The sequence below is a fragment of the Geotrypetes seraphini genome, chromosome 5 (assembly GCF_902459505.1).
Source record: "Geotrypetes seraphini chromosome 5, aGeoSer1.1, whole genome shotgun sequence".
NCBI lineage: Eukaryota > Metazoa > Chordata > Amphibia > Gymnophiona > Dermophiidae > Geotrypetes > Geotrypetes seraphini.
The window spans coordinates 145,751,263-145,764,289 of record NC_047088.1 but is presented as its reverse complement, the minus strand read 5'-3'; the positions used below and the strand labels follow the sequence as shown (position 1 = coordinate 145,764,289).

At 41.2% G+C, this 13,027-nt stretch overlaps 1 protein-coding gene across 4 annotated transcripts in view; it reads left to right on the top strand.

Moving 5' to 3' along the window:
- PARD3B (par-3 family cell polarity regulator beta) overlaps positions 1-13,027 on the top strand; it is a 1,834,390-nt gene that overhangs the window by 814,098 nt on the left and 1,007,265 nt on the right. For all 4 annotated transcript variants that reach the window (XM_033945029.1, XM_033945028.1, XM_033945030.1 and 1 more), the window contains 2 exons: positions 2,603-2,958; positions 8,346-8,485. In XM_033945029.1, coding sequence (XP_033800920.1) covers positions 2,603-2,958; positions 8,346-8,485 — 496 coding nt within the window. The remainder of the gene's footprint in view (positions 1-2,602; positions 2,959-8,345; positions 8,486-13,027) is intronic.

Here is a 13,027-nt window from a genome sequence, read left to right as displayed (position 1 = left end):
GCTGCGGTTTCTGTCACTAATATACCTGAAGAAGGATTTATCGCCCTTCTTGATGTTCTTTGCTAAAGTTTCCTCCATTCGGAATTTGGCCTCTCTAACCGCTGTTTTGACAGCTCTTGCCCTAGCCAAATAGACTTCTCTAGAGTCCTGAGATCCTGTATGTTTGTAGGAGATGAACGCTTTTTTCTTCTCTTTTATGAGGTCCGAGATCTCCGCAGAGAACCATTGTGGCTTATTGTTCCTGCGCCGTTTACTAACTGATTTTATATAGCGATTGGTCGCCTCCTGAATGATAGCTTTCACAGTCGACCACAATTCCTCTACGTTATTTGTTCCTGCTCGGTTTTGTAGTGCTTGATTGAAGAAATCCCCCATACCCTCAAAGTTGGCGTTCTTGAAGCTAAGGACCCTGGTTAATGTGTTAGTTTTGGCAAAACCCTTCCTGAGTTTGAACCATATCATGTTGTGGTCGCTGGAGGCCAACTTGTCACCCACTGAGACCTCAGTGACACTTTCGCCGTTGGTAAGCAATAGGTCCAGTATTGCCTGTTCCCTTGTTGGCTCCAATACCAATTGCCTCAGTTTAGCTCCCTTCATAGAGTTCAATAGTCTCCTGCTGCTGCTGGATGCAGAGGAAAGTGTGTTCAGGGCGGTACTTGGAGAGACCTCCCAGGAAAAGGACTTGGGAGTTCTGATCGACAAGTCGATGAAGCCATCCGTACAATGTGCGGCGGTGGCAAAAAAAGGCGAACAGAATGCTAGGAATGATAAAGAAGGGGAATCATAAACAGATCGGAGAAGGTTATCATGCCGCTGTACTGGGCCAAGGTGCGCCCTCACCTGGAGTACTGCGTATAACACTGGTCGCCGTACATGAAGAAAGACACGGTACTACTCGAAAGGGTCCAGAGAAAAGCAACTAAGATGGTTAAGGGGTTGGAAAAGCTGCCGTACAGCAAAAGATTAGAGAAACTGGACCTCTTCTCTCTCAGAGGAGATTCAGAGGGTACATGATCGAAACATTCAAGGTACTGAAGAGGATAGACTTATTAGATAAGGACAGGTTAATCACCCTCTCCAAGGTAGGGAGAACGAGAGGGCACTCTCTAAAGTTGAAAGGGGATAGATTCCGTACAAACATAAGGAAGTTATTCTTCACCCAAAGAGTGGTAGAAAACTGGAACGCTCTTCCGGAGTCTGTCATAGGGGAAAACACCCTCCAGAGATTCAACACAAAGTTCCTGCTGAACAAGAATGTGTGCTGGTAGGGCTAGTCTCAGTTACGGCGCTGGTCTTTGACCAGAGGGCCTGCGCGTGAGCGGACTACTGGGCATGGTGGACCACTGGTCTGACCCAGCAGCCGCAATTCTTATGTTCCCATCTGTAACACGATACAGTTCAAAATCTGGTTGCTTTCTGATAAAGCTTTTTGCTCTGGCCTTTAGTTCACTTCTCATCATTATTGGTTCTTTATTGTCCCAATAAAGTCCTACAGTCCCCCCCAACACAAATTTGTCACTGATTCCATTTATGTCCGTCTTAAGGCAAATTTGTCCAAATCTTCTTTCTTTCCATGTTTGTTTTATATTCTAAGGAATCAACTCTGTATATGTCTGATTGGAACCCTCTCTATCTAAGTTTGTCTCCCTTGAAGACCTGGCTATTTGTCAAGGTCTATTCTTAAATATTCTTTGCTTTTTCAAATGGTTCATGTGGGTATTTTCTGTTTTACCTTTTCTGTTATTCCCTTATGTTTTTAATTATTTGTGAATGTTCACTGGATTTTGTTGTGCTACTCACTTTCCCTCTCCCCCCCCCACACATTTATACATGTCTTTGTTATATATTATCTACACTGACATGATACACTTTGATTGGTGCTATAACAAATATTGCATAAGTAAATAAAACAAGGGGAGGATATGTGGATATATGAATGTAAATATTGGGCAATAAGCAACAAAAGATCCAAGGGCTCAGCTCTTGGAGACAGCGTGCTAAAATAATATTGGCAGGCCACCTGTATGTAGCATTGACATTTGTAGTAGATGGAACATAATTTTTCTGTTTGGCAGGTCTCAAGACGTGATAGAAACCAAAAAGTACAGTTATGCTATACCTGATAACAAACTATTACATATAAATTCAAGAATGAACTTGAGCAGGGTAATTAAAAAAAACAAACAAAAACCAAATTTGTATGTGTAAACCAGAGGTTCTTATGCAGAAATAGTTTCTTATAAAATTGACAAGACTATTTGTGGGTAAAGGTTTGTGCAAGTGGAATATATGGAGAAGTTTACCTAAAGATAAGTACAAGGAAATTTGAAACATAGATGTTCTCATTTAAAAAAAAAAAATGTTTTTTAAATTTGCATTTAATAATAGACAGAATTATACTTCAAAAGGAAAAACAGATAAAAATCTTAGCAAACAAATAGATTATACTGTAATCTTTGATGAGAATAATGTAACTATGAATAGTTCACATGAAATGCTCTCATTTTGAAATTGCCACATATTGAAATATATGTATGTTCTTTGGTATTGTTTAATTTTATCACTTTTCAGAGATATATCTTCTATGGCTGTTCTTTTACAGAGCTCAGGATATATTTCGACAGGCAATGAAGAATGAAAACGTCAATGTAGAAGTGGTTTCTTCTCACAACCGTGAACTCTATGAAAAACTACTCATTACTTCACTTACTACCTTAGATAATGACAACAAAATTCCTAAAACAAAACCCTCACCTCCTATTACTGGAAAAACATCTGTGATGATAGGAGAGTCGGCAGCTATAAACAACACAGAGGCTGGCACATATGCATCTCTACAGTCAAACAAGAGCCCAACTTTCCCACACTTGAGTAGGAAATCATCCTCGCCAACAATTTCTCCTTTGGAATTTGGAAGCAAGAAACATTCTCGAAAAATAAAGATAGATCTCAAGAAAGGTAATGAAATCATTGAAATTTAGAAAACTGTGAAAACACTCACAATAAAATAAAAACTTAAAATGTTGTATTTATTGACAACAAGCTTAGGGCATGTATGGTGGCACAGGGTTAAGGGAAATAGAATGGTAAGGCTCTCCTGATGGTGGTTGAGTAGGAATGTTGTTGTGGTGTATACCTGCCTCATCTGCCATGTATAACTCAATATTCACAGCAATTTAAGCTAGCTGGAGAGGTTCCAGCTTTCATAAATCCCATCTGTGAGCTGGCCTCCAGTATTCAATGGCACTTTAACTGGATTGTCCCTCAATATCTGTACTAACCAGCCATGTAAAATCTGGACTTTAAAAGGACAGTCTGAGGCAGTCATAAAGAAATTGGCAGGTATACAGGTATCAACAATATTCAGTGTTAATACCTACATAGCTAAGCGAGGAGATAGGTCTGCACAAAAAGCAGTTCTAAATTTGTCCACTTAGCTATATAGGTGCAAACACTAAATATTGGTCAGCACCCATATTGTTTCATGGTCAAGGCCAGAATCTCTTGTCTGTTCCCTCTCCAAAAAAAGCCCCCCCCCCCCCCCCCCCCAGGAGACTGGTCCTTTAGGGAATATCCCCTACCTTCAAAAGGCTCTCCTCCTACATTTATATTCCTTGGTGGCATTGTAGTCTTTGGGGCAGAAGCAATGCCCACTCACTCCTGCCTATGGTGGTTGAAGTTTCAAAATGGCTTCTGCTTCTTTTAGCAACAAACAGGGGATGGGAACTGCTGGGGATAGGGGTGCTTTTAGATGGTCTACCTTGCATGGATGGGGCAAGAGCAGACACTTTTCTTTGGGGGGGGGTTCAGAATCTAGTAATAATAATAGGGGGGAGGTTACTAGCCCCATTAAGCAGATTCTTCAATGGCCAGAAACAGTCTAGTAAGCCTTGGGTAGTGCTGAGCAAAGTCTTTGACAGTGTTCCACACAGGTGTCTAATAAATAAACTGGGTGCCCTCAGGATTGGCCCCAGAGTGACAGTCTGGGTCAGGAACTGGTTAAGTGGAAGGCAACATAGGTAGTAGCCAATTGCTGAAGGGATATCAGATAAAATTTGCCTCTTTGCGGGTGATACCAAAATCTGCAATAGATTAGACACCCCTAAAGGTGTGAATAACATGAGGAAGAAACTAGCAAAGCTTGAAGAATGGTCTGAAATTTGACACCTAAGATTCAGTGATAAGAAATGTAAGGTCGGGCAGGGGTGTCAAACTCAATCACATAAGGGGCCAAAATCTAAAACATAGGCTGTCGCGGGCCAAATTTTTTATCTAAATACTTAGGGAGTAATAATGTAAAATCAGAGTGAGCCTCCTATGACCGATTTCTCAGGTTCTCCATTTAGAGGGAACATAGCTGGCAATCCTGCCTGGGGGCTAAAGGGAATCAATGAAATTGAGCAGGCCTCCTTTTAACTATTTCATTAGGAGTGAAGCCTCCTTAGTTCTGAACTATGAGTATTAGAAATAGTTCAGATGAGTTACGTGCTTCATTTTACAGAACTCATTTGAGATACCTTAAAGGGGTATCTCTGTGTGTTAGGGTGCAGACAGCACATGGTAAGACTGACCTTGAGTTGTCTGTGAGCTCTGAGAGCTGTTGAACCAGTGTTACTGCAGCAGCAGGAAAGAGGGATGGCTTTTTGGGTTAATACTTGATCTCAAGAGGATCAACAGTTCTGGAAGGCCATGTATTTCCAGATGGACACTTTTCATTCAGTGATCTCAATGGTACATACAGAGAGTTTCTGGCCTCTTTCAGTCTCTTAGAGTTATACTTCCATGCTGCAAAAGACCTGGAAATTTTCCACATCTTTGGCCTACATCAGGGTCTGGAGAGTCTTTGAGGCCCTTTAGTGTGCAGACATTCTAGTCATTTTGTCATTTTTACAAGGTGGTCTGGATCAAGGATTTGTACTTTATTCAATCAGGATCCAGATGACAGTGTTTTCCTGCTAGAGGCAAAAATATTGGGACTTCTATTATGGACAAGCTAGATGTGGTTAAGTTGATTTTCTGCCTACTTTGGGTGGTATGCCCCAGTGGCATCTCTGTTTGGTAGTGTTAGATTTTATGAACCTCTCTTTGAGCCCTTTTGGTGGGCCTTCATAAAATATCTTACTGTTTAAAGTGGTTTTCCTTCTGACCATCTGGTTAGCTAGTAGGATATTGGAACTGCAGGAGCTTTCTTGTAGGTACTCTTATTTTTCCTTTCTTCTAATGCTGTTTTCACTGCATACTGTTCTTCTTTCTGCTCAAGGTGGTTGCTTGTATACTAGTTTCTCTCCCTGCTTTTCAAAACTTCTGAGGGTCAGGACCCTTACATATACTTCATAAAAAGCAGCAGCCATTTTCAATAGTGAGTATGCACAGGGCAGGAGCTTATGAGGATCACTCCTGCCCCAGTTCACTACTGTAGCACCAGGGCTTTAAAGGTAGGCATTTGTGGGTCTGGGAGATGGGAGGGAGGTGGGGTGGGATGGTGCACAGCCCAATGGGACAGGACTCGGAAGGGATCACACGTCCCACCTCTCTGCTGGACAATCAGGGCTTAAGGCAAGCCTGGAAAGGGAGTGGGGTAGAGTGGTACAGAGCCAAGCAGGACAGGATAAGGAGGGATTGTTCTGCTCCAGCTCATCGCTGGACCATCAAGGTTTAAAATAGATTCAGGGACAGTCTACTGGTTCTTTTCTTGGAGGGGGTGAGCTGGGTAGAGAGCCTAACAGGAAGGCCTGGACAGGAAAGTATGGGGCAGGCAGGACAGAACACCTTGGGGAAGGCAGGAATATACATGTCTGGGATTAGGGAGGATGAAGAGAATTGATTAATAGTTATTGAATATAAACCCTTGGTTTATATTTGAGTCAACATCTTTTTTTCCCCCTTTTGAGGGGAAAATAGGTTACTTCAGTTTATATTTGGATGGGCTTATATTAAATTGTTTACGGTATGTCAGTGACGTTATCAGAATTTTCAAGTCTACCTCCATCTGCTAGTAAGGCAATATAACCCTTAGGTCAGAATTGGTGTAGCAGGACTCAGGAAAATAAATAAACAAATAAGAATACATTCCACCTTGTGCTTTCTGTTCTACATAGATTTTTCCCCCCCTTTTTTTTTGCCCTCATATTCACCTTCTCCTTAGTTATTTATACTGAAATTTATGCCAGCTCTTCCATTCCATAGGAGAAATTGTTGGTGTCTTCTAGATTTTTTTTTTTTCAGTCTTTTCATTCCCTCTTTTTTTGTTGCATTTATTACCATTTGCATATACAGTAAAACAGGGGTGCCCACACTTTTTGGCTTGCAAACTACTTTTAAAATGACCAAGTCAAAATGATCTACCAACAATAAAATTAAAATAAACTCAAAGCATACTGTATTTCTTAGCTTGTAAACCGTGCCGAGCTCCACCTCCGTGGAGATGATGCAGTATATAAACTTAAGGCTTAGATTAGATTAGATTAGATCAGATGACTTTAAAATATGCAATGTCACCTCAGTAACAACAATTCAAAAATAGACAAATATAGCCCCTCCCCTTTTACTAAACTGTGATCTTTTTTGTTGCATTGATTACTATTTTCATATACAGTAAAACAGGGGTGCCCACACTTTTTGGCTTGTGAGCTACTTTTAAAATGACCAAGTCAAAATGATCTACCAACAATAAAATTAAAAAAAACTCAAAGCATACTGTACACAGATAAAATGTGAAATTATCATTTATATTTGGGATTTTTTCAAAGAGGTCAAGGCAGATGACTTTAAAATATGCAATGTCACCTCAGTAACAACGATACAAAAATAGACAAATATAGCCCCTCCCCTTTTACTAAACTGCGATCATGGTTTTTAGCACAGGGAGCTGCGCTGAATGCCCTGCGCTGCTTCCGATGCTCATAGGCTTCCTGTGCTAAAAACCGCTATCGCGGTTTGGTAAAAAAGGGGCTATAGTGCAAAATATAGATAGCAGATATAAATTTGGACACATTTTGATCACTAAATTTAAAATAAAATCATTTTTCCTACCTTTACTCTCTGGTGATTTCATGAGTCTCTGGTTGTACTTCCTTCTTCTGAATGAAAATCCAGTATTTATTTCTTTCTTCCGTCTGTATGATTCCTCTCCTCCAGACCTCATTCCATTACCCAACCAACATCTCTCTCTGTCTCTCCATTTGTCCAATTTTTTCTTCCTCTCTCACTGCCCCCTCCCCTCTTTCTTTTTTTTCTGACTGTTTTCCTTTCTCTCTCCCTGCCCCCTTTCTTTCTTTCCCTGCCCCAAGCCACCGCCACCGATTTCTCCCTGCTTCCCTGACACCAGGCCAGGCGCGTACAAGCGCCGGGCCCACAAGCCTTCCTCCCCAACGACAATTCTGACGTCGGAGAGGAAGTTCCGGGCCAGCCAGACAGCGATTGGCTGGCCTGGAACTTCCTCTCCAATGCCAGAATTGATGTCGGGGAGGAAGGCTTGTTGGCCCGGCGCTTGTAAGTACCTTGCCAGGTGTCGGGGAAGCAGGGAGAACAGAACACAGAGACAATGTGAGTCTATTGCGGAGCCCGAGATGGGCTCCATGATCGACTCACATTGTCTTTGCGATCTACTTGTTGATCGCAATCAATCTTTTGGATACCCCTGCATTAAAACCTTGGATTGCAAGTAACTTGGTATTGCATTGATTACCATTTGCATATACAGTAAAACCTTGGATTGTAAGTAACATGGTATGCAAGTGTTTTGCAAGACAAGCAAAACATTTTATTAAATTTTAACTTGAAATACAAGCAAGGTCTTGCAATACAAGTACATAACATTATACAGTACACACATCACATCACAACTGAGCCAATGGTTCTTCTCTCTATGACATTGCAAGAGTGTAGTGACTATTTTAAACAAGCAAAGTCTTGCAATATGAGCATATACAGTATACTGTACATGCGTCACATCATCTCAACTGAGCCAATGGTTCTTCTTTTTCTGATGCTGCAGGAGTGTAGTGACTGTTCTAAATGAGCGAGGTCTTGCAATACAAGTACGCATAGTATTTTGTGTTAAAGTTTTTGGGTTGTGGAACAAATCGTCTGAGTTTCCATTATTTCTTATGGTGAAATTTGTTTTGATATACGAGTGTTTTGGATTACAAGCATGTTTTCGGAACAAATTGTGCTTGTAAATCAAGGTTTTACTGTATATCTCTTTTTAAAGAATACTAAAATGCAATGTGTTGATTTGTAATATATAATTGGTAATAATGTTGAACGCTCTTAACTCTCAGGTTAGCTTTGGACAAAAGGGTCTCATGTGTTTCCTTTTCTCTTTATTCCTCTCTCTCTTATAGGTCAAGAAGGACTTGGTTTCACAGTTGTTACCAGGGATTCATCGGTGCATGGTCCTGGTCCTATTTTTGTAAAGAATATTTTGCCAAAGGGAGCTGCTATAAAGGATGGCCGCCTGCAGTCTGGAGACAGAATATTAGAGGTTAGAAAATCTGGAAATAATTCATATTGCTGTTAACTTTCCTCTGAAATTGTGATGGTGTTTCCTTGTTGATGCTAAGCATGCATTGAATAGCAACTATATTACATATTTCATTATAACTGAAAGTAGTACAATTGCTTTATTAGCTCAATTGTATTTTTAATTCATATTGTAGTATTCTCCTTACATATGCTATATTAGAAGAGAATCAAGGTGCTATATTGGCTAAATGGATCAGATGATAGAGATGAACAAGTCTGCATAGGCACAAAGATAAAGCACCACAGGTCACATGATGCAATGAATAGGAGTGGGATGCAAAAAACTTTGCTCATAGGTCCACACTGTTGTATTAACTTTTAACAAGGTCAAACCCCAAAGTGACCAGAGAGGCAAGGGAGATTAAAAGGAGGAGATGATTAAAAACAGGAGTGCTGAGGGTGAGCAAGATGGCATCTGAGCAGCATGCAGTGTAGAGAGCTTCCATTCTGAGGGTAATTTATTTAGAATTAACCTTGGTAATACATTTTTTGATGCCTAAAAGAAGGGGAAAACAGAGGGTTTCCTCCACCTACTTCTGGCTCTTCAATGCCGCAACAGACTGTAATAACAGCTTTTACAGAATATAAGAGGCGCCATCTCCAGATCAGACCATCGGTCCATCAAGTCCGGTGATCCACACACACGGAGGCCCTGCCAGGTGTACACCTGGCGTAATTTTTAGTCACCCATATCCTTCTATGCCTCTCATAAGGAGATGTGCACTAGTTTGCTTTTGAATCATAGGATGGTCGATTCCGCAATAACTTCCTCTGGGAGAGCATTCCAGATGTCAACCACTCTCTGCGTGAAGCAGAACTTCCTGATATTTGTCCTGAACTTGTCCCTCCTTAGCTTCATTCCATGTCTTCTTTTCTGTGTCAAATTGGACAATGTAAATAATTTTTTCTGCTCTATTTTGTCAATTCCTTTCAGTATTTTGAAGGTCTCAATCATATCCCCTCGCAGTCTCCTTTTCTCAAGGGAGAAAAATCCCAGTCTCTTAAGTCGATCCTCGTATTCCAGGTTCTCTATCTCTTTTACTAGTTTTGTTGCTCGTCTCTGCACCCTCTCCAGCAGTTTTATATCCTTCTTTAGGTTGGGAGACCAATGTTGGATGCAGTATTCCAAGTGGGGTCTGACCATTGCTCTATAAAGCGGCATTATGACGTGATTCCCTTCTTTATCATGCCCAACATTCTATTTGCTTTCTTTGCCGCCGCCGCACATTGTGCTGACGGTTTCAGGGTCCTATCTATCAGTACACCCAGGTCCTTTTCTTGTTCGCTTTTACCCAGAGTTGCACCTGACATTCTATACTCATGTTCCTTGTTCTTTCTGCTTAAATGCATTACTTTACACTTTTCCACATTAAACTTTATCTGCCGTTTCTCCGCCCATTTCTCTAACTGACACAAGTCGCTCTGGAGTTCCTCGCTATCCAGCCTTCCATATTGGGCGCATCCTCTGCTGTGCTTGGGGAAGAACACAGCTTGGACGATGAACTCTCACTGAGCCCGCGCAGACCACACACACCCCCAATGTCCGGAGAAACATCAACAGGACAGACATTGCAGGAGGGCTCACAGAGTACATTGAGTGAGGCACGTTCTGCAGTCAAAATGGACCCAGAAGTCATTCTATCGATGCCGACTCCTGGTTTGGAGCCATTACATTAGCAATATATCATTCTCACCTAGATTTGTTATCTGAGCTGCTAGCAAGGAGTTCCTGGAAAGATGAAAAAAGTTAGATAGACATCAAAATTGCAAATTACTATAGCTGCTAATGATCCTGTGAAATGGAGAGAGTTGTGATAGATAGGAAAGGAAAGGAAAGGTAGTCTCAGAAATCAGCATAAGCAATAACACAGAATAGGAGTCCTAAAAGAGAAAACACTGCTCTGATTGACCTTCTTATACTAAGCATGCCTAAGTAGTCATAGGCACCGTTAGGACTTCCTGCCAGAAAACTTTCAAATCTGATTGGGCGTGCTTTAGGTGTGGTTTAGGCAAACACAGCTGCACTGACTTTTAATCAATTCCTTTACTTCTCAAAGCTTTGACAAGAAGCTATTTGTCGTCTGTAGATGCTCTGTTACCAAATTCTAAATGAAGTTCCCTCTATAGCTCTATGCCTTAAGGCACTGCTTTTATCTTCCATACGTCTGTTGTTCAAGTCTTGAGTGCGGTTAGCAAATATTTGATATTCATTTTTCTACCATTCTTTTGCTTAAACATATTTGAGTTGATCTTTAAAATGATCTTCAGCAATTCTCAGCAGCCTGTTCTCTCTCATCCTAAACCCCTTCTCCCACCTCACCACCCACTCCTCAGGCATGAAACCACAACCAGGCAAGCTGAATAGACCAACAGTAATGTCTCTAGGATACATCTAAAAAACATGTACCTTCCTTCAATACCTGTCCAAGCCCTCTGAAGTTTTAGTAAACTCTTATACTCTTATGTCTAAAGAAGTTTGATCACGTGACACCATACTTCAAACAGCTACATTGGCTGCCGATGGAAGCTCGTGTAAAGATTAAGTTCGCCTGCATCTGTTTTAAAGTTTTTTACGGTCTAACCCCTAAATACATCACTGACCTATTCTCCTTCTCAGCCAACAAACTCAAGAGAAGCTCCCACTCGCACTTCGTTTCTCCCCCGGTTAGAGGATGCAAACTAAAAAAACACCATGAGCATCTTCTCTCACATCAGGCTGCTCTATGGGGTAAAGACATAGAACAACTCCTATTGCCCACCACTTATGAGGTATTCAGGAAACGCCTCAAAACCCACCTATTTCTGAAATACCTAGACAGCTGACCCACTTCCCTCTTTTCCCTCTCTTGCCCTTTCTCCCTATTGTTCCCACATCCCTTAAATTAATTCAACTTGTACGTCAACTCAACTTGTATTCCACTAATCTTTTGTAAACCGCATAGAACTTAACGGTATTGAGGTATATAAACTGTTATTATTATTATTATATCTGGTGTCCTGTGCGGATATTGCATATAAATAAATCTATTCCAACCACAATGGTTTGTAGCAGAGAGAAGATGAATGTATCTGATGCAACTTTGCCTGCAGACTGCAGAATACTGATGAAAAATAGCAAAGTCCACCACTAATGAGTGCTGTTAGGATGCTGTTAAAATGAGTGAAGGTGGGATTTGAACCGATGAGCTTGAGAAGATGGACAAGATGTAACAAGGTGTATTAACTAGGTGAGCTACAAAAGGCTTTGTTCTGTCAGAGGAAAAGTTTCCTCCCATGACAGCTTGGGATTTCATAGCCATGGGAAGGTGAAAATAAGTTTGACTGGAAAGGGAAATGTGCTGATAAAAACGTCAAAGTCCACCATCTAGACCCTTTTAGGACAGCTAATAGGAAGCTGTTAAAATTAGTGAAGGTGAGATTTGAACCAGTGAGCTTGAGAAGATGGACAAGGTGCAACAAGGTGCATTAACTTGGTGAGCCACAAATGCTTTTTTTTTAACTTCATGGTGATTGTGATATGATAGTCTATCTGGTGCCTATCCTTAACCACACCCATGTTACACCCACATCTACATACTTGGACGTGACTTTTCCAAAAGCTCGTGTCTATCTCGCATCTATATTCTGAGAATGCCTACCTGACGCCTAACTGTGTCAAAGTCCCAATTAATGCTTGTTAAGACTCTTAAATCACTCATTATCCATTTAAATTGGATGCCTAAACCATGCTTAAAGATAGGCGCACTTTACAGAATCTGAGCCTTAGAACCCATCTTTATAAATGGATAATTTTTCAGTTGCAGTCTGGACAATTTGAGAATAATTTGGGAAGAATTATAATTACACCTAAGAGGAGCATAATCGAAAGGGATGTCTAAGTTGCAAGTCGTCCAAAGTAAAAAACAGCCTAGGACACATTTTCAAAAAATACGTCCAAAATTTTTTTTTGTTTGAAAATCGTCTAATTATATGTCCTGCCGATCTGATCGTCCAAGCCGCTAAATTGTCCATCTTTATACCACATTTTTGTCCAACTTTTTGTCCAAGTGCAAAACGCCTAGAACAAGCCCTGTTGGACGTGGGAGGGGTCTGCAAAGTGATGGACTGAACACCCAGACATGGCACCTAAATAGTGGGGTACCTTACAGGGCAGGGAACTTCACAAAAAGGGTGCCATGTCTTCATCTCACTACAGCTCCATTATAGGTCACAATGAGCCCCCCAAACCACCTCCAGAATCCCCTATACCCACTTATCTACCACCCTAATAGTCCTTATGGCTGCAGGAGCCACTTATATGCCAGTAAAAAAGGGTTTTAGGGGTATATAGGGGAGTGCACATGTTTAAGTATCAATGCAGTGATTACAGGGGCTTATGGGTATGGGTACTCCTCTCCATGAGTCCCTAACTCACCCTCAAGACGGCTTAAGCCACCTCTGTGCTGGACGACTAGGCTTTCCTATGCCAGACTGCCAGGTGATGATGGTCTGGAGGCTGAAT